Here is a 22,414-nt window from a genome sequence, read left to right as displayed (position 1 = left end):
CCTTGTGCAAAACAGAGACAGAAATGTGTTTGGACTAGTGCCTCAGAAACGTGGTGGTTTAAAAATCAGTAATAGTTCTTTAATAAATGTAGACTGTGCCCAGTAGATAGATCATCAGGTTTTTGCCATGTCCGATTTATGGTTTGAATAAAAAATAACAAAACTTTTTAATGGGCCTGCTATTTATTGGACACTGCATCAGATACTAGCTATACAGAATGGATGGTCCTATTAATATAGCCTAATGGGGCTGTCGGATATAGGAACAGATACTTTCAATAATGTGGGAGAACTCATATCTCAAGAGGTGTGTTCCAGCCACTTTGGGAACAGAAGATCTGGGAAGCATTTTTTTGGTGAGCAGGGAAAGCATGGGCACAGGGTATCTCAAGGAGGTAACACATGGTCTGTTGACTGAAACATAAACAGGAAGTTGCTTCCATGTTCTGGCTCAGGGTTCTAGTCTAAGGTTAGGCATAGACTCAAGCATGTAACTCTGTGCTGTCCACCCAAGGGACCTGGCTGCTGGCTTTGCTTCCAGATCCTGTTCTAACTTCCTGTCCATGGGAAAGGAGCATCTCTCAGCACCCTGTGCTTTGCAAAAGTGGTGGAAGGTTTGGAGGAAGTGAGGAAAGTAGTACTCATGGATCCTCTTGCTTACTCTGTCCATTGTATTTTTGCCTTCTTAGTCCCTCCCCCAGGACCCCTTTGAAGAACACATCATTGATGAAGGAGGTTACCAGATGAGGACAGCACAGCTGAAGATGGCTGTGGCCCTGGAATCTGAGGTCCAGACCCCTCCCCCTCCAGAGCCTGAAGACCTTTTGACTGTGAAACTGGAGGAGGACTCCTGGGGATCAGAATCTAAATCCCAAGAGAGGGGCCAAAACCCTGGCCTTGGTCCTGGTCCTGAGGTCTCCCGCCAGCGCTTCAGGCAGTTTCGATATAGAGATGCAGCTGGACCCCATGAAGCCTTCAGCCAGCTCTGGGCACTCTGCTGTCATTGGCTGAGGCCTGAGATTCGCCTCAAAGAACAGATCCTGGAGCTGCTGGTGCTGGAGCAGTTCCTGGCCATCTTACCCAGGGATATGCAGACCTGGGTGCAGGCACACCATCCTGGGAGTGGGGAGGAAGCGGTGGCCCTGGTGGAGGATTGGCACCGAGAGGCTGAAGCTGCCGGACAGTGGGTGAGGCAAATAGTTTGTTCTCTAAAACACCATCTGGGCAAGGTAGCAGGGCTATGATTAGGCTAATAATTGCCCTAAATCACAATATTGCTAACAGTGTTTACTGAACAAACAATGTTGACTTAGCACTGCTCTCTAGCAGGTACTGTTCCAATTGTTTTACATGTGTTTGCTTATTTAATCCTGTTAGCATTTTTTCATAAGAGTAGTTACTGTTATCTTAATTTTACCAATGAGGAAACAGGCAAAGAACAGATAGTCAGTTTGCTCAAGGTCACACACAACTCCCAGATGGAAGAGCCAGGATTTGAGTTAGTTTGTTTTGTTAGTTTGACAGTAGAGCCTGTCACCTAACCACTAACATAAACTGCCTCCTAGTACCTTACTCAATGTGGTTGATGTGTTATGCTTTATCTTTAACACAGTCAGTCTCTTTGAATGTTTGTGGCAGAAATGAATGTAGAAAGAAACAATATTATCATCCTTATTTCATAGACTAAAGCCCTAAAAGTCAAATAGCTCACAGAGATAACTCATTTGATGGACCATAGTCTAAATCCTAAGCCTTAGGTTCCAAAGTCATTGTCTTTTCCACCGCAGATATAGATGCCTTTCTGCAAACCATGGAAACAATACTGCTGAGTTCATGAAGCCCAGGTGTAGTATAAACTAACATTTTGTGAGTGATCATTGTGTGTTTGTATTAGACACTGTTCTAGAGCTTCCCCCCCCCCGCCCCCTTTTTGATGATGCTGGAGTTTGAATTCAGAGCCTTACGCTTGCTAAGCAGGTGCTCTACCAGTTAAGCCAAGCATCTAGCCTTGTTCTAAGTTTTAAAATATTTATATCCCTCATCTATTCAACTCAGCAACCAAAAGGTAGTTAATGTTGTCACTGATGTTTTTCTAGTGGGTCAACAAATAGAGGTAAGTAACTTGTCCATATTTATATAGCTAAATGGTAGAGCTGAGAAAAGGGAAGTGTGGTATTAAGTATTTAACATTCACAGTTTTGATCATTTGCAAGGAACCCTAGAGACATTTGATATAATATAATCTTGCTATGACATGGAGAATTTTAAATCCTGCCTCAAAGCTGGTGTATGTCGGCAGTTCCTTTAGCAGGCTATGGTTTGACCCATAACCTTCAACTAATCATAACCCTGCCTTTCTCTATTTGTTATAGTCACAAATTCTTATGACATCATACCTAATCCTGTTTTGCTGAGGAACATAATAGATTTGAAAATGTATGGCCTGCAAGTGGCAGAGGCTTTCTGTACACTTACATTGTAAACTTCTACACAGATGGGAATTTATGACAAGAAAAGGTTAAGGTCTATGCTTTCCTTTACAGATAATAATAATTAAAGTAGGAGAACTGAGTCTGAGGGAATGTGCCTTTTTATAATATACTTCCCAAGCTCCATATTATTTCTTTTTGAAGAAATTAGCTATTAGTCTATAGCAGTGAAGAAACAATTGGAAGTCTTAGGACTTCAGAGCTGGAAGAGGCAGAACTTGAGACCAATAGGATGAGCCTTGACTTAATTAAGTTCTTCTGATTCTTCTCTAAAGTGAGAGGGTTGGACTAGAAAAAGGTTCTCAAATTAGGCCTCTTGTAAGTGTACCAAAAGTTGAACTGTTTCTAAAATGGAGGAAAAAAATAAGGTAACAGAATCTTCTCTACTTTTCTATGAGTTTTTTAAATTAAAATTTAAAATTACTTTCTCCTGAATGTTCATAAATTTTGAAACAAATAGATTTGTAAGAATGGAGCTTGCCTTTCTTCAGACATGCATATCATAGCTTGTGGTCTTGAGTTGCAGGGCACCTGTCCATATTATCATCTCTGCAGATAAAATGTTTCCAAATGTTGGCAAGGGAGTGAAATATATTACACTCCTCAGAGTGAAAAACCACCACCTAGCAACCCTATGTTTAGGGTTAAGTGGTCTCTGAGAAAATTTCCCCCAAATAATCTTTCAGTTCTGCTATTTGTTTTTTAGCTTTTAAAAAAATTATCATCACTTTTTGCAAAATCCCACTCTTCAACAAGAACACAGATAAGTTTGTTTGTTTTTTTTTTTCAAATGGACTTTAAACCGGGCGCAGGTGGCTCATGCCTGTAATCCTAGCTACTCAGGAGGCTGAGATCTGAGGATTGTGGTTCAGAGCCAGCCCACGCAGAAAACTCTGTGATATTCTAATCTCCAATAAAACCATCAGAAAACTGGAAGGGATGTTGTGGCTCAAGTGGTAGAGTGCTTGCCCTCAGCTGAAGAGCTGAGGGACAGTGCCCAGGCCTAGAGTTCAAGCCTCATGATAGACTAAATAAATAAATAAAATGGACTTTATTTTTTAGAATAGTATTAGCAAACTCGAACAAAAGATAGAGCTCTCATTAGTCCCTGGCCTTTCTCCAAGCCCTATCATTATCAGTGTCCCCCACTCCCATGTTACATTTTGTACCATCAGTGAACATACACTGACATATCACGATCACCACAAGTCTATAGTTTATACTAGTGTTTACTCTTGGTATTGTATATTCTGTGGGTTTTGGCAAATTGGAAATTATATGTACTACCGTTATAGTGCTTTACAGAATAGTTTTGACTACCCTAAAATTCTGTGTATTCTACCTACCTATCATTTTCCCTCTCTAACCCCTGGGGCTGCTGATACATCTTCTGTCTTCATAGTTTTGTCTTTTCTAGAGTGCCACATAGTTGGAATCACACCATTCGTAGCATTTTTTTTTAATTGGCTTCTTTTACTTGATAATACATCTTAAGGTTTCTCTGTGATATTTCATAACTTGTTAGTTCATTTGTTTTTGTTTTCTTGTTGTTGAATAGTATTTTGTTGTCTGGCTAGGCTACAGTTTACTTATCCACTCACTTATTGGAGGACATGTTGGTTGTGTTTTTGTAGTTTTGGTAGTTACATATAACACTGTTCTGAGGCTTTTGTATAGACTCACATTTGCAGTTCACTTCAGTAAAGAAGCTGCCAAATATAACTTCCAAAATGGCCATGTCATTGTGTTTTCACCAGCAATGAATTACAGTTCCTGTTGTTCTACATCCTTGCTAGTGTTTGGTGTTGGGCTTTGCATTTTGATCATTCTCTTAGAAGTATTTCTAAGTATCTCATTTTAATATGAAGTTTATTTTCTCTGAGACATTATTTGAACTCAGTATCTGATGCTTTTACTGGCTGGCACTCTACTACCTGAGCCATATCTCCAACCTCTAATTTGAAATTTCTTATAATAAATGATATGGAACATGTCTCACATGTTTGTTTATCATCTTTACAGTTTCTTTGGTGAAGTGTCCAAGGTTTTGGTCATTTAAAATTTTTGAAATTCAATTTAAAAAATTCTTTGTTTTATATAGTAGTTTTTGATCAGTTGAATCTTTTGAAAATGTTTTCTTCATCTTGTTCTCTAGACAGAATATGTCATAGAACAATTTTTAATCTTAAAAGACAGCTTAATACTTTTTTTTTTGGTAGATTGTTCCTTTGGGCAAACAGCCAGTTACCATACTTAAGACCTTCTAAGTGTTCCCTTCCATTATGTCCAAACAGTTTTTATAGTTTTGCCCTTTGTTATTTAGGTCTTTAGTTCAATTTGAATTAATTTTTGTGAAAGGCCTAAGTGTGCATCTAGACTTGTTTGCTTTTTGCAGTTGATGCCCATTTTGGACCATATTACTATTGCTTCACTATCTTGCTTTGTTCTTCTGTTACAGTCCAGTTCACTATATTTATGTGTGTCTATTTCTGGGGCCCTGTTCTTTTCCCTCTGACTTCAGTTTATTCTTTCACCAATTTTGCATTACCTTGGTCACTGTAGCTTTATTGTAATTTTTGAAGACATACATAGACCTTAGTATTTGTTCTCCTTCAGTACTGTGTTAGTTATACTGGGTCCTTTGCCTCTCCATATAAACTTTAGAATCAGTCTGTCAATATTCGCAAAATAATGTGCTAGGATTTTGATGGGGACTACAGGTACGGAAAGCCCCTCCCATTTGTAGTCCATACATTTTCAAGCCTATTATTTTCCTCAACAAAACAGGATTAGGTATGATGTCTTAAGAATTTGTGACTATAACAAATGAAGAGTAGCAGGTTGAAGGTTATGGGTCAAACTATAGCCCGCTAAAGGAACTGCCTATATACAGCAGCTTTGAAGCAGAATTTAAAATTCTCTGTGTCATAGCAAGATTACATTATATCAAACGTCTCTAGGGTTCTTTGCAAATGAGCAAAACTGTGAATGTTAAATACCTAATACCACACTTCCCTTTTCTCAGCTTTACGACTTAGCTATATAAATATGGATTACTTACCTCTGTTGACTCACTGGAAAAACATCAATGATAACAGTACCTACCTTTTTGGTTGCTAGGTTGATGAGGGATACATGGAATATTTCTTCTTTTGTTTAGTCCTTTATATCTTCCATCATAGTTTTAGTTTTCTTCCTATAGTGCTCAAATATATTTTGTTAGAGTTATACTTAAGAATTTTATTTTATTTTATTTTTGCTAGTCCTGGGGCTTGAACTCTGAGTCTGGGCATTATCTCTGAGTCTTTTTTTTTGGGGGGGGGTCCAGTTGTGGGGCCTGAACTCTGGGCCTGGGCGCTGTCCCTCAGCTCTTCAGCTCAAGGCTAGTGCTCTCCCACTTGAGCCATAACACCACTTCTGGCCTTTTTTTTTCTGCTTATGTGGTGCTGAGGAATCGAACCCAGGGCCTCATGCATGCAAGGCAAGCGCTCTACCACTGAGGCACCTTCCCAGCCCACCCCTGAGTGTCTTTTTGGCTCTACCACTTGAGCCATAGTACTACTTCCAGCTTTTTTAGAGTAGTTTATTGGAAATATGAGTCTCATGGACTTTCCTGCCTGGGGTGGCTTCAAACTGCAATCCTCAGATCTCAGCCTCCTAAGTAAGCTAGGATTATAGGCATGAGCCACTGATATCTGGAAGTATTTCATTTTCCGATAGGGTAAATGGCACTGTGCTTTCAATTTACTGTGTTTTTGATTCCACTTATTCATCACTGATGCACAGGAACACGATTGCCTTCTTTATGTCTTGCAACCTTACTCCAATCTCTTGTTTCAGGAGGTTTTTTTGTTTTTGTTTTTGTTGATTCTTTCAGATTTCTCCATAGGTAACATTTCATCTGCAAAGAATTATTTTCTTCCATCCAATCTGCATACCCATTATTTCTTTTTCCTCTTTGATTAAATTAGCCAGGTCTTCCATTATGCTGTTGAAATGAACAGTGAGAAAGGACATCCTTTCTTTGTTTCTAACCAAGCAAAAGCTTTGAGCTTCCTGCATTAAATAGGGTGGCAGCTATAGCCGTTTTGTTTTTTGTAGATGGTCTTGTCAAATTAAGGATGTTCCTTACTATTCCTAGTTTGTTGAGTGTTTTTATCATGTGGAATTTTGTCAAATGATTTTCTGTTTCCATTGATATAAACGTATAACTTTACTTTTTCAGCCTGTCAATGTTAAAATATTAATTGATATTCAACATTGAGCCAGCCTTCCACACATGGAGTAAATCCTATTGGCTATGGTATATATATATATATATATATTTATTTACAGTTATTGAATTTGCTCTGCTAATTAATATTTTGTTGTTTTTACACCTAGCTTAATCTCTGTTTTTCTTTTATGGTCTTTGATTTTGGTATGAGGTTAATGCTGCTTCTTAGAATAATTATGGAGGGCTGGGAAGATGGCTCAGTGGTAGAGCGCTTGCCTTGCATGCCTGAGGCCCTGGGTTCGATTCCTCAGCACCACATAAGCAAAAAGAAAAAGGCCAGAGTTGGCTTGTGGCTCAAGTGGTAGAGCGCTAGCCTTGAGCTGAAGAGCTGAGGGACAGCACCCAGGCCGAGTTTAGGCCCCACAACCGGACCCCCCCCCCAAAAAAAAAAAGAATAATTATGGAAATATTTCCTCACCTGTCTTCTAGAAGTGACTATAGAGAAGTAGTATAATTTCTGCCTTAAAAATTTGGTAGAATTCACCAGTGAACCTGTCCGTGCTTGTTTCTGGTTTGGAAGGTTATTATAGATTTAGTTTTTCATATAGAAAATACAGGTTTATTGACGTTGTTTGTTCCTTATGTGAGCTTTGGCAGATAGTGAATTTCAAGGAGTTGTATTTTTTTCATCCTAGTTATCAAATGTGTCAGCAAAGACTTTCTCATATTCTTTTATTGTCCTTTAATGTCCATGGGATTTGTAGGGCTGGCCTTGCTTTCATTTCTGATATGAGTAATTTGTCTTCTGTCTTTATTTTCTTACTCTGACTAGAGGCTTATCTGTGTTACTGATCCTCTCAAAGAAACAAGCTTTTGTTTTTGTAGATTTTTCTCTATTGAGTTCTTGGTTTCAATTTCATTGATTTCTGCTCCAGTTTTTTTTGTTTCTTTTTTTTTTTTCTTCCTTTGGGTTTAATTTACTCTTATTTTTTCTCGTCTTTTCAGGTGGAAGCTTTGATTATTGATGTTAGATCTTTCTTCTTGTCTCACATCCATATTAAATGCTATAAGATTTCCTCTAAGCAGTGCCTTCACATGTTCCATTAAGTTGTATTTTCATTTTCACTTACTGAAAATACTTTTAAATTTCTCGAGATATCTTCTTTAGTCCATCTGTTGTTTAATTTTCAAGTATGTTGGCGTTTTCCAGCTAGCTTTTTGTTACTGATTTATAGTTTAATTCCCTCGTGATCCAAGAGTACACATCATATAATTTTCTTATTTTAAATCCATTAAAGTATAGTTTATGGCCCCAAATTAGTCTATCTTGACAAACGGGAGCTGAAAAGAATGTACATTCTGCTGTTGTTAGAGAAAGTACTTTATAGAGTTTCAATTAGATCTGATTCCTCTCACAGTACTGTTTAGTTCAACTGTGCCTTTGCTAGTTTTATGTCTGTTAGTTCTGTCTACTTCTAAGAGAGGGAGTGAAGTCTCTGACTATAACAGTGGAATGGTCTGTTGTTTTTTTTCTTACATTCCTCTCAGTTCTTGCCCCATTTATCCTGGTGCTCTATTGTTGGGCACATTAAGGATTAAGAGTACATGAAATACTTACATATATTGAGGATTATTTTGCCTTCTTGGAGTATTGACCCTTGTATCATTTTATACTTTTTTTTTTTTTACCATTTTATGCCACTCTTTGTCCCTGATGATTTTTCTTATTCTGAAGTCTATGTCTGAAATTTATGTAGCTTCTCTCCCTCCCTCTCCCTCCCTCTCCTTCCCTCTTCTTCTCTCTCTCCTGAGGAATTCAGGGCCTTGCTTGGTAAGTAAGCAAGCACTCAACCACTTGAGCTAACATCCTTAGTCCTTTTGCTTTAGTTATTTTTCAGATAGAGTCTTCTACTTTGCCAAGGCTGGCCTAAATCCATAATCTTTTTACTTCTACTTTCTTAGTAACTGGAATAACAGGCATGAACTACTATTTTTTATCTTTTTGGACCTGGATTGGCTGAGATCCTCTTATCTCCACTTCCTAAATAGTTAGAATTACAGGCATGTACCACCACCTTCACTTTCTTTTGAATAATGTTAGGTTGATTTATCTTTTCTCCTCCTTTTACTTTTTAATCTATATTTGATATTAATCTATATTTAAAGTGGACTTCTTGCAGATGAAATGTAGTTGGGTCTTTTCTTTTGACTCAACTGCAATGATCTCATTTATTTATTTATTTATTTTTTGGGTCCCGTCGTGGGGCCTGAACTCTGGGCCTGGGCGCTGTCCCTCAGCTCTTCAGCTCAAGGCTAGCACTCTACCACTTGAGCCACAGTGCCACCGGCTTTTTTTCTTATGTGATGCTGAGGAATCAAACCCAGGGCCTCGAGCATGCAAGGCAAGTGCTCTACCACTGAGCCACCTTCCCAGCCCCGTTATTTTTTATTTAGTTAGTTCAGGTCGTGAGGCCTGAACTCTGGGCCTGGGCACTGTCCTTCAGCTCTTCAGCTCAAGGCTAGCGCTCTACCACTTGAGCCACAGAGCCACTTCCGGCTTTTTTCCTTTTTGCTTATGTGGTGCTGGGGAATCGAACCCAGGGCCTCATACATGCAAGGCAGGTGCTCTACCACTGAACCACCTTCCCAGCCCCAAATGATCTCTTTTAAATGGTGTATTTAGACCACTGATAGTATAAAAATATCTGGTCTGATAATTTTTTGAAACCTTCCTGGCCCTTAGATGAGACAAGAGGCCTTAACAGGCTTCAGTTGGGCATTTCCTGTCCTTGAGTGTAAGAGTGGAAAGAACTGGAGTTGGAACCTCATTTCTGCAAGTTAAGTTAAGCGCTGGTAAAATAGCTCTCCTGAGGGCAGGCCTACTTAGAGCAGGCTTTGTTAACATAGCAGAGTGTGCTGGTGTGTTTCCCCTTAGCCTTTGGGAAGCAAAGGGATTTTTCTGTGATGTACACGAGAACCTGGTACCACTCCTGTGTATAAAACTCACAAAGTAGCTGGGTGCTGGTGGCTCACATCTGTAATCTTAGCTACTCAGGAGGCTGAGATCTGAGGATCATGGCTTGAAGCCAGCTTGGGCAGGAAAGTCTATGAGACTCTTATTTCCAATTAACTAGCAAAATGCTATAAGTGGACCTATGGCTCAAGTGGAAGAGTGCTAAGCCTTGAGCACAAAAGCTCAGGGACAACATCCAGGCCCTGAGGACCAACACAAAAAGAAATAACAAAATAAAGCCTCACTAAGCGTGGCTGCCTCTGCTCTTCCAGCTTTTTTTGTTATTGTTTTTTAAAATGGTTATTATAAAGGTGATGTTCAGAGGAGTTACACAAGTCAGGTAATGAGTACATTTCCTTTTGGACAGTATTCCCCCTTCCTCTTAGAGCTTTTAATCCTCAGAGTTGTCTACACTGAGCCTTCAGCAACTTGTCAATTACAGTTGAGTGTTTTTGTTTTTAAACCCCAGCACTAGTTCCTGAAGATGTTTCTGCTCTGGTAAACTGTATGCCCTGTGAGCTTCCTGCCCTGATGGATTCATGAAGAGCTGTTGATTTATGTGTTTGTTCACCTTAGTGCTTGTTGAGCTAGACTGGCAACTTGTAAGCTCCTTACTTGCTGGGCTGGAAACCAGAATTTTTTTTTTGCTAAATTATTCTTATTTTAAAGATAATAAACAGTGGTTACCTTTCATAGTCAGTTAGCAAGTACATTTTCTATTGCACAGTGTCATCTGGTCCCTCTTTCTCATCTACCTCCTCCCTCCCCTTTCCACCCACAGGTTGCATAGTTCATCTTCCTTGATGGCCTGTGCAGCCAGTATGCACTTTCTCACCCTTTCCCCTGATTCTGTGCCCTCCCTGAACCCTCCCCCAGATGTGCATGTGAATACACCTTATAAGGTAAAGAATACAGAGTCATCCACAACTGAAAAAACAAATTAAGAAAAAAGTCCTTTTTTCATATCTTTGGAGTTCATTTCAGTATGCGTATTATTTTATATACATCTGAAGAGGCGCTTGGGTATTGCACCTTTGTGATTCTCTCCTATTCTCTCTCTCTTTTGGTCTCACTGCATGTGAGTATCTGGAGTTCTGTGTAACTGGTCATATCCCAGTGTATTTCAGATCTAACTTCCGCATATCAGGGAGAACATGTGCCGTTTATCTCTGTGGTCTAGGCTTGCCTCTCTTAACATGACTTGTTCAAGTTCCATCCATTTCCCTGAAAATGACATTATTTTATTCTTTCTAATGATTGTATAAAATTCTATTGTATATAGGTACCACATTTTTTTGATCCACTCATCTATAGTGGAGCATCTGCATTGGGAAACCAGGAATTTTTGCCGTATTGTCTTTTAGATTCCTCATTGTCACTTGAGTATCCGTTTTCTTTGTCATCAGTTACTGTCTGTGGACTCAGGGTGTTTCTATAGGGATGGATGGTGGTGAGGTTGAGAATAAAGACAGTCACCGCAGCTGGTCACACAGTACCTCTAAGTTATAACTACCTGAGAAGCAAACAACTTATTTTTATGCTTATACATTATTTCCACTGTCACAAAACTTTACATAGTTTATCTTTTTATGAGTCAGAAATGTTTTGAGTAGTAGCAGCATTTTTTGGAAGAGGGAGAGCCTGCACTCAGGGCCTCATGCTCTCATTTGGCTTGGCTTTTTCACATAAGACTGGCACTCCACCATTTAAGTTACATATCTACTTCTGGCTTTTTACTGGTTAATTGGAGATAAAAAAAATCTCACAGACTTTAATGTCTGAACTGGCTTCAATTTGTGATCTTCAGTTCTCAGCCTCCAGAATAGCTAGGATTATAGGCATGAGCTCCCAGCTCCCAGATAGTGGCAACTGTTTTGAAATACTTGTATAACTTCCCAGAGCTGAACAAAGCAATGATCTTTTGGTAGAAAAATGCTGGTCTATATTCTTAGTCTGGTGACTTTGTCATTATACTTGAAGCTGTCTTTGAGTCTTAAAGAGCCTTTTAACTCCTGGATCATACTCATAGGCAAAAAAACATTCTGTGTTACTGAAGTGGAAGGACCATTGTTGAACTGACCTTTGGGAATTTTGATCCTCTGTGTGCAGGAATTGGAGTTGTGTGCAGAGGAGAGCGAGTCTTTAAAGGCAATGCAAGAATCTCAGAGTTTGCAGCCTCAGCCTGCAGATGAGTGGCCTGAGACACAGTCCCGGAAGCAGTGGATGGAAAGTACATGCTCTGGCATTCCCAAAGATCTACCTGCCAAGATGGCGCCTCGGCCCTTGAAAGAGAGTGGTGAGTACCAAAAATCTGGCAACATAGAGATGAAGCCAGAGGGAGAGAGTTGGAGGTAAGGAAGAGCACACTGTGAGGATCCTCAGGACCCTTCCAGAGGACCACAGGGGAGACATAAGGTTTATTAGAGGGGCCATATCTCCCCGGGAAAGGGAGCACATGGTGTAAGCCCACTTCCAAGTCACCGGTGGGTGGGGAAGTGAGGGAGGAAGTAAGGTAAATGAGTGCGTGGGTGGGTCTGGGCGGAGAGAGGGCGTGGCCAGCTGTAGGGCAGGAACTCCAAGGCAGGGAGGAGCTCAGGTCTGGATGGAGCTGAGGACCAAAGGTAAGGATAATGCTAACACACACAGGAAAGGAAGGATGTGCAGAATTCAGAGCAAGGGATAATATCTGAAGACACACTTACTAAGTAAGAAAGTGTTGTGAAAGAGGAGGAAGCTCTCGAAAGTGCCAGCGAGCTCACTGCAGCTGGAGATTGGGAATGGGGTGAGTGGGGAATAGGAACTCCATGTTCTAGAAGGAATGTGGAAGAAGAGGTCTGTGCTGGCCATAGCAGTAACTCAGTGGGATCCAAGCACTGTTTTTAAAAAAAGGTAGATATTAGAAGAAAGTGGTTTTTAGAGTCAGATCTTGGAGTTGAGAGTTTTTCTTTTTTCTTCTTCTAGCTGTCCTTACTACTCGACTTCCTACTGTCTCAAAGATAGGAAGCATTGAAGACTGGGAGGTGATAGCTGAGTCACAGGTGAGCTGCTCTTTGTTCTTTCCCTCCTATCATTTTTTTTTTTTTCTTTCTCATACCAGAGCTTGAATCCAGGGTCTTACAATTGCTCAGATTACTTGCATGCTTGGCACTCTACCACTTAAGCTGTATTTTCAGCCTGGCTTTTTGGTGGTTATGTTAGAGATAGGGTCTCATGGATTTTCCTGGCAATCTCACTGGCCTTGTACTACCATCCTAGATCTTAGCCTCTTGTGTAGCTAGGCGTGAGACACCAGCATCTGGCCTGTCATTATTCCTACTGTGCCCTTGCCCTCCAGTGTCTTCCTCTTCCCCTAGCCTCTTCCCAGCAAAAGAGTGTAAAACCCAGGGTGTTAGCTATGGCGCCAGCCCAGCCTGTGGGACCTTTCTGTGGTCTGGACACTGTGTGATAGTCTTACACAGATCTCTCTTGGGGCCTGATAGGACTCCCAACCTGTTTCAAGGATCCATAATATTTAAAGTCCTTCTCTTGCACATGTCACAGGAAGCCCTGGACCCCATCAATCATGCTGACAAGTTGCTCTGTCAGGACCCTCCAGCAAATGACTGTGAGAACAGCGTGCATCTGGGTAAGGAAAGCATGCCCTTCCCCAGGGCCCAAGATGGCCTGATTCTGGTACACTCAGTTCCCTAAGAGTTGTGTGCCACTCCTTTAAGATTTGTAGCTCTGCAGTCTTTGGAATTTCAAAGAGAAGACACAACTTGCTCCTTCAAACTAACATTGTTCCTGCAGAGTCAATATTCCCAGATTAGGGTTGGAAGCATGGCTGTCCAGAGCTGGCCCTCTCGAGGCTCCTTGCCTTCCTCTCCTCAGTACATTACTCTGAGCCAGGAGCTGGGCCTAGCCTGCTGTCTCAGAAATCCAGTCTTTCTCTATCAAAAGAGATCTGCCTCTCTGGGGCAGACTCAAGTGAATGAAGCCCGATGAGTCCGGTGTATAAAACTGTAAAGTATCATAGGCCTTGAGTACTTGACGCCCATGTGACCAGTGCAGACTCCTTTTTCTGTAGCACACCTGCATGGGAAGCCAAGCACTAGTGAGCCCTCTGCCTAGGAAGCTGGGGTTACCGGGAGGGGAGTTAGACATGAGTACGGTGAAGTAGAAGATACCTCTGACAGGCCTGACCCTTGGTAAGGTAAGATATAGAAGTTTCTTGATTTGTTGTACTTCCTTGACAGTAGGATTCTTTTTTTTTTTTCTTTTTCTTTCTTTTTTTAAAATATGGGTACTGGGGATGGGAAGGTGGCTCAGTGGTAGAGCACTTGCCTTGCATGCCTGAGGCCCTGGGTTCAATTCCTCAGCACCACATAAGCAAAAAGAAAAAAGCCGGAAGTGGCGCTGTGGCTCAAGTGGTAGAGTGCTGGCCTTGAGCTGAAGAGCTGAGGGACAGCGCCCAGGCCCAGAGTTCAGGCCCCATGACCGGACCCAAAAAAAGAAAAAATATGGGTACTATGGCTTAAATTCAGGGACTAGGTGCTATACCTTAGCTTTTTTTCATCAAGGCTAGTACTCTAGCACTTGAACCACAGCTCCTTTTCCAGCTTTTTGATGGTTAATTGGAGATAAGAATCTCACAAACTTTCCTGCCCAGGCTAGCTTCAAATGACCATCCTCAGATCTCAGCCTTCTGAGTAGCTGGGGTTGCAAGCATGAGTCTCTGGTGCCTAACTTCATATGTTTTTACTTATCATGTGCTTGGATATTGCTGATAAGTACCGCTGCCATCAATCTAGCACTTGGCCACATGTGAAAGCTTGCTTGAATTATGGTAAAAAAAAAAGATGGCAGTGTCAATAGAGGTCATAAGTTTCCTGGCAAGAGAGATACATGCACATACATACACACATGCACACACCTACTGGAATTCAGTCTGATTGGGCTGATTTATGTCATGCTTCTGTCTGTGAGTCATTCATAGTTATTCTTTGGCATATAACAAACAACAACATAACAACCACAAAGTAAATGACCAAAGCAGTCACTTACCTGTTCTGGTAGGATGATCCTGTTACTTCTCTCCAAGGAGACTCTTTCATCAGACTCTCTAAGTGAAAGGATGTAAGCTTTAGAACATTTTGGACAATGTTCAACAAAACACTTCTACTTAGTCATTTCTCTTCTTTTTGTGTAGGAGCTTTAGTTTCAAAACCAAGTGTCAACTCCCAGTCAGAGCAAGGACAAGAGGTCTGGAGTCTAAGCCTGATGAATTCTGGGAAAAGGAACTCTGCAGATTACAGCATACATAGTGAGCAAATAAAATCAGCTCAGGCATTGGCCTGGAGGGACTCAAAGGCCTGGGAGGAGCAATACCAAGGCGATGTGGACGACATAAAGGTGTCCGGCGTTCACTGGGGCTATGAGGAGACCAAGACTTTCCTGGCAATTTTGAGTGAATCTCCTTTCTCTGAAAAGCTCCGGACTTGTCACCAGAACCGCCAGGTATACCGAGCCATTGCAGAGCGGCTGAGGGCACGGGGTTTCCTGCGGACACTGGAGCAGTGTCGTTACAGGGTCAAAAACCTCCTGCGGAATTATCGGAAAGCCAAGAGCAGCCACCCACCAGGGACCTGCCCCTTTTATGAGGAGCTGGAGGCCTTGGTGAGGGCTCGGACAGCCATCAGAGCCACAGATAGCTCAGGAGTGGTTGTGACACTTCCCAGGCTGGGGGACAGTGATGCTGAACTGGATGAGCAGGAGGAAGGGGGCTGGGAGACCGAAGAAACAATAGAAGATTGTGATAGTTCTGGCCTAGCCACCGAGGAGTCTGCCCAGGGGTCCAGGATTGCAGGGGGTCCAGCTCTGCTCCACAGTCGTATTGGTAAGAACACGGGGATTAAGCAGATGCCCATTCTAACCCTGTTTACTAGCCAGCCTGTGGTTCCTGAGGTTAAACACAGACTAGAGGTCTGGATTGATACCATTAGATTAAGATGCTAAGTTCCTTAGGCATCCTCAAACCCTCACTTTGTTCCCCCATGATGAAATCTCCTTGCCCAAGTCTTCTTAATTACCTAAGCAAACACTTGTAAGACAGACTTGTATGGCAAGACCCCAGTACTTCTCAGCGCACTCCAGTTCATATGGGAATGATAGTAGGTGTTACAAGAGTGAACTTTTGGCTCCCATGGGAATGTTTCTCTTAGTATACATGAGCCTATGAGCCTGTGATTTCACAGATGATAAATTTGATGTGGAGAGACATCAAGTGAAATTCCAAATAGACAGCAGAAACTAAGTGTCAACTTGACAGTCCGTGTCCCAGTAAAGATGAGACAGTGAAGCATTTGATTGAAAGACACACAGGGTTCCTGTCAGTTTCACATGGCTTCCTTCCTCAGTGCTGCCTCTCTGGGCTGCGTCACTTACCTACATAGGAACTGAGCTTAGACCTCCTTCTCTTTCTTTCCTTTAAAAATAACTTTTCAAGTAGTTGTACAAAGGAGCTGCCATTTAACAAAGCAGTTTATGAATAGAATGCGTATTGATCAATGTCATCCATTGATCAACATTCTCACCCATTCCCCCCAACCCATCCCTTTCCTCACTTTTCTTAATTTTGTAGGCTATATATTGAATTTTTTGGCACTTAACAAAGCATTTTATGTATATAATGCATCTTGATCTATGTCACCCTCCAAAATTTTGTGGTATATACAATGAATTCTTGACTGCCTATCCCCTCCTTCCCCCTTCATTCATCTTCCCCTCTCCCCTGTGCCCCCCTTTATTGTACTTGTCCATTATAAAGAATGATATTGTGCCATTCGTAAGGAAATGGAAAAACTTGGGAAAAATTACAGTAAGCGAAATAAGTCAGACCCAGAGAAACAAATGTTGCATGTTTTCCCTGATTTATAGTAGCTTGGATATACCTGTAAATCTATATGTAAACACATTGGATGGTATGCAGGAGGTTATAGATGAATTAACTAAAGTATAATAGACTCTATGGGGAGGTCAAATAGTATAATTCTTTAGAAAGACTAAGTCAAAACCCAACAAAATAAGTACCAGGAGATTAGATCTCCTTTTCATTCCTTCACAGGAGAGGAGAGGGAGCTGGATGCTGGTGGTTCACTCCTGTTAATCCTAGCTTCTTAGGAGGCTGAGATCAGGGAATTGCAGTTTGTGGGCAGGAAAGTCTTTGAGACTCTTATCTTTAATAAAAGCCAGGAGTGCTACTGTGGCTCAAGTGGTAGAGCACAGGCCTTGAGCAAAAGAAGCTCAGGACAGCACCTAAGCCCTGAATTCAAGTCCTAGGATTGGAACCAAGTGTATATGTGAGTGTGTGTGGGAGGGGGCATCATCAGTTGGACCTCTGTTGCATAGGTTTCTCAGTTTTATTAATGGGAGAATTAACAAAAGAGATAGATGATATGTGATATAGGGAGAATCTCATGGATTCCAATTGCCAACCAGTTGAAGCCAAGTGAGTGGGTTCAGTTGGTACACTTTTCTTTTCTTTTTTTTTTTTTTTGGGTCCGATTGTGGGGTCTGAACTCTGGGCCCTGTCCCTCAGCTCTTCAAGGCAAGCACTCTACCACTTGAGCCACAGTGCCACTTCCGGCTTTTTTCTTTTTGCTTATGTGGTGCTGAGGAATCCAACCCAGGGCCTCTTGCATGCAAGGCAAGTGCTCTACCACTGAACCACCTTCCCAGCCCCTCAGTTGGTACACTTGATAGACTATGACCACCTAAGTGTTCCCCTTCGGAATATTAAAAGTGTTAATAGGACCTTTTAGAACAGGTGTTGTAGGATGCTCTCGCTGACTTTCCTAGCAGACTTCTGAGAATCAAGTTTGTGTTCCTAAGTATCTGGACAGTTTCTGAGTTGCTTGTGTTCTAGATACTTAAAAGGGCAGGTAACGCCAGTCCTTAATAACCCAGACACTGCTAAAATCTCACACTTGTGAATTCTTCCCTCCTGACAGCAGGTGTGCACTGGGGCTATGAGGAGACCAAGGCTTTTCTGGCAATTCTTAGTGAGTCTCCATTCTCTGAAAAGCTTCGCACTTGTCACCAAAACAGTCAGGTGTACCGGGCCATTGCAGAACGACTATGTGCATTAGGCTTCTTGCGGACACTGGAGCAATGTCGTTACCGATTCAAAAACCTCCTTCGAAGCTACCGGAAAGCCAAGAGCAGTCAACCACCAGGGACCTGTCCCTTCTATGAAGAGCTGGATTTATTAATGAGAGCTCGGACTTCCATCAGGGCTATGGAGATTGTCAGGGTCCCTGGGTCTGGGCAGAAGAATATTAAGACTGATGACCAGAAGGCCTGGGGTGAGTTGGCAGATGGAGATGTCATCAAACCTTCAACCCCATGCCCTAAAACTCCAGATACAGGTAAGCCTAGAGCCCTTGGGAGTCCACAGATCCGCAGACATGTAAATATAGGTGACCTTAAGAATGGGATTGAACAGGAAAAGGGTGTGGGCTTTCTCACATAATCTCTAGCTCTCTGATTATTTTTACTTAGTATGGATTACATATGTGGACAATTATAGAACTTACTCAGTCTTTTTTTTTTTGATTCAAGTGTTAGAAGTTTTATTGATGTTAATATTCCATGAGGTCATATTTAATTCAAATTGCAAAAAAGTTTCAGGAATACAAACTAGCCTCTGGTTTAGATGTCATCTTTCTTCTAATTTTAATGACATATATGTCTGTATGAGGTGGGTTAGAAACCTGTATCTTCAGTCTCATGGAATCCATGTTAAAGAACCCTGCTTGGTTGTACATATCACAACATTCTTGTATTAAATCCATTTTCCTCAGTTTCCCATACTGGACTGCCATCTTGATTTCTCAGTGGAAGGATCCATTTGACTCTTTAATCTGAGTTGGGTGGCTTGATAAATGTTCCCACCAATGTCTTGTTGCTTAGGCCTTTTTTACTTCATATGGGGAATCAAATTTTTGCTATGTAAAACAGGTTTTCCAAGGGGTTTCCTTTTGTCCTCAAGGATAAAAAACTGTCTTCAAAATGGCACACACCTGGGACAAAAGTTGTATTTGTTCACAACTACCAGCAATCAATTAACTTTAAATCTTGGAAGTTACCAGGCCCGCGCCGCCCTCCGTGAGCTGGTCCTCCAGTCCTCGGGGTCAGAGGGGCCGCCCACCTGGCCTGGTGCGGGGCTTCGCCAAGCCACCATGGCCGCCATGGCCTTCACGGAGCCGCCCTGCGGAGCTCCGCCCCCCCCCCCCCCCCTCAGTCTTGTATGACACAAGGTCTAGTGAATTACTAGAAGAAGGAAGGAGGTGTTTATTATTGAATACTGAGATAGGGTAATTAGCCAGGGAGGCTGAATAGCCAGCTGCTTGGTCTGGACCTTGTGGGGTTTTTGGTTGAGGTCATCATGTTCCAGACTGTGTGGCTGAGCTGTGCAGGTTATATTCCCTGAAACTTGATAAATTTCAAGTAAGTCACATTTATAAGATGTGAGGTATAAGATAACAAGTTCACATTAGTCAAATTCACATGACACAAAATACAGATAGATACATCAGGGCTAATTAATGAATGAACAAAACTGTATTCTGTCTATTCTTTCAGGGTTTGAGTTGAAGGATGAAGATCAGATTTCAGAGCAGGACATTTTTGAGGATTTGCCTGGAGCCTTAGCAAAATGCAATACTGAAGCTGTGTGTCAAGCTGGTTGGGAGGAAGACAGTGAAAATGAGCATGAAGGTGCAGGGGAGTGGAAAGAGCCTCCCCAGGAACAGTGGGACGACTGTTCTTCTGAAGAGGACTTAGAAAAACTCATCGACCACCAAGGCCTGTACCTCGTGGAGAAACCTTATAGTTGTATGAAAAGCTTCAGCCGGAGTTCCCACTTTCTCGCCCACCAGCAGACTCACACTGATGAGAAGCCCTACAAATGCCTGCAGTGTGGGAAAAGCTTTAGTGACCGCTCTAACCTCAATACCCATCAAAGAATCCACACTGGAGAAAAGCCTTACGTATGCCTTGAATGTGGGAAAAGCTTCAGTGACCACTCCAATCTTATCACCCACCAGAGAATCCACACAGGGGAAAAGCCCTATAAATGTGGCAAATGTTGGAAAAGCTTTAACCAGAGTTCCAACCTCCTGAAACATCAGAGGATACACTTGGAAGGAAGTCCCAACCAGTATAGTGAGTCTGGTGGGGAGGGCTTTGAACAAAGTCCATCTTTTAGTGTTCCATGGCAGAATTCTGCAGGGAAGATATCTGAGCAACTTCAGAGAGTTGGTGGGAACTTGAGCTCTCCCAGACCCCACAGTATCAACTCAGGGGATAAACTGTATCGGTGCTTTGAATGTGGGAGATGTTTCTCAAAGAGCTCTGCTCTCCTCAGCCACCAAAGAATCCACACTGGAGAGAAACCATTTGAGTGTGCTGAGTGTGGGAAAAGCTTCAGTAAGAGCTCCACCCTGGCCAACCATCAGCGAACCCACACTGGGGAGAAGCCATATAAGTGTACGGACTGTGGGAAGTGCTTCAGTGAGCGTTCCAAGCTCGTCACGCACCGCCGAGTCCACACAGGGGAGAAGCCCTACAAATGCCTCGAGTGTGGGAAGTTCTTCCGGGACCGCTCCAACCTCATCACTCACCAGAGGATTCACACAGGAGAGAAGCCATACAAGTGCAGAGAGTGTGGGAAATGCTTTAACCAGAGCTCTAGTCTTATTATTCACCAGAGAATCCACACAGGGGAGAAACCCTACAAGTGCATGGAGTGTGGCAAAGATTTCAACAACAGCTCCCACTTTAGCGCTCACCGGAGAATCCATACAGGAGGGAAAACATCATAGGAGGACCCCTCCACTCCCAACAAAAGAGCAGTCCCTGTGTATTCACACTTCCTAAGATTTTAAACCATATACCAGAAAGAAATCTTCCAGTTTTTCAATTTTATACCCAGGGAAGTAGTAGTCTTGGTAATTGCTAGGTAATTTGGAATTGAATTACAGATACTAAGTAAGGATCCAGAAGGCACTTTTCTCAAGTGTAATTTGTTTTTCTCCGATAAAGACCTCCACAATAGCCTCAGGCTGTCCTTGTATTTGCTGTCATGTGTGAGCTTTATCAGTATTTGAGCCAGACTCGTGACTTAGGGGATTAAATCAGTGACCCTGACCAATGATTCCAAACTGTTACTTGGTCTCTGCCCTGTCTATGGAGTTCTCTTGTGGGGTAGTATGCTCTCAGGGCATATCCTCAGGAAAATATGAGACTCCCTAGTGAGAGGGGGAAGAGCTGAGAACCTAGAGCCTAGTGATTAGTTCATGAATTCTCCCTTGAACAAATATGGAAATTGAGATGCTCTAAAGATGAAGAACTGGGCTGTTTAGAATTGGTGAAGTGCTTTGAGCAAGGCCAACCTATTATCAAAGTGATGAGTATGATATTTCGTCTTAATAGTAATATGAGTGAGAGATGGGTTGGCTAGGATTGGGGAAAACACAACCAAAGTGATATTTTAAGTCTCTTCTCAGAAGTGGTTTCTGCTTCTTGTTATACTTGGCTGACCAGACTTAAGCCTTGTAGAGCTAGTGGCGTCTACTCCACTGCTTGTTCATCCCTGGCCTCCCTGGCTTCTATTTGTTCCTAATCCTGATGACAAGACTGAGGTAGAGGGAGTTGGTATGTGGTTCTCTATTGAGAAGTTCCACGTTCCAGCTTCACGGTAGCATTTTATCATGAGTTCTCTTTACTTAGTCTTACCCAGTTCGACCATTTGAACCAGCTTTTCACATAGGCCAAGTTGGACAAGTTCACCTGGGTGATTTTCTCATCTCTACCATTTTGGCCTCCAGAGTTGTTCCTTAGAAGGGTTTATAAAAATGTAGGCCAAAGCCAGGCATTGGTGGTTCACGCCTGTAATCCTTGCTACTCAGGAGGCTGAGATCTGAGGATCGCAGTTCAAAGCCAGCCTGGGCAGGAAACTCTTTGAGACTTATCTCCAGTAAACCACTAGAAAACCGGAAGTGGTGCTGTAGCTCAAGTGGTAGAGCACTTGCCTTGAGCTAAAGAGCTGAGGGATAGCCCCCAGGCCCATAGTTCAAGCCCAACAACTGACAAGCAACAACAACAACAACAAAATGTAGGCCAAAAGATGTGCACTGGTGGCTCATGCCTATGATCTTATCCACTAAGGAGGCTGAGATCTGAGGATCATGCTTCATAGCCAGCCCGGGCAGGAAAGTCTGGGAGACACTTAATTTCCAAAAAGGTGGGAAGTGGAGACACTAGCTCTGATTAAAAAGCTCAGCGACAGCACCCAGGCCCTAAATTCAAGTCCCAGGTAGTCCTAGCACACACACAAAAATGTTGCCGAATTTTAAAGCAAATTCCCCTTGCCATGATCTCTCTGTGGCATTGGGGCCTTGTTCATGTTCTGATTATTTCTGACCGTAGGAAGTATCTATCAGCTAATGGATGTGATTGGAACGTGGTGTGCACATGTGAGGAAGTAGGTGGAGGGGAGGCTTTTGTCACGCCCGTGGAACAAGGTCAGTTCTTAACCCCTCTCCCTGCTCCAGAACCTTCCTTCCCCAGAACCAGCCCACTTGGGGTCACAGCTAGTTTACTTTTTCTTGCTTATGTTATTCTGAATGGCAGGGGTTGAGGGATAAGTCCTGTATT

At 42.3% G+C, this 22,414-nt stretch overlaps 1 protein-coding gene across 2 annotated transcripts; it reads left to right on the top strand.

Annotated features, from left to right (window-relative positions):
* Positions 1-694: 694 nt before the first annotated feature.
* Positions 695-21,393, top strand: Zscan20 (zinc finger and SCAN domain containing 20). 2 transcript variants are annotated; one of them, XM_013020509.1, is made up of 7 exons: positions 695-1,187; positions 11,828-12,014; positions 12,680-12,756; positions 13,259-13,343; positions 14,907-15,593; positions 17,707-18,123; positions 19,340-21,393. In XM_013020509.1, the coding sequence occupies exons 1-7, from the start codon at positions 744-746 to the stop codon at positions 20,578-20,580; spliced, it is 3,138 nt and encodes a 1,045-aa protein (XP_012875963.1). In that variant the 5' UTR covers positions 695-743; the 3' UTR covers positions 20,581-21,393. The 2 variants fall into 2 exon arrangements, with proteins under 2 accessions (XP_012875963.1, XP_012875964.1); XM_013020510.1 differs by lacking the exon at positions 695-1,187 and adding an exon at positions 1,787-1,844.
* The last annotated feature ends 1,021 nt before the right edge of the window (positions 21,394-22,414 follow it).

Source organism: Dipodomys ordii, unplaced genomic scaffold (genome assembly GCF_000151885.1).
Source record: "Dipodomys ordii isolate 6190 unplaced genomic scaffold, Dord_2.0 Scaffold51, whole genome shotgun sequence".
In the NCBI taxonomy this organism is placed as follows: domain Eukaryota; kingdom Metazoa; phylum Chordata; class Mammalia; order Rodentia; family Heteromyidae; genus Dipodomys; species Dipodomys ordii.
The sequence above is the reverse complement of the archived record's forward strand: the minus strand, read 5'-3'. Positions and strand labels throughout refer to the sequence as shown.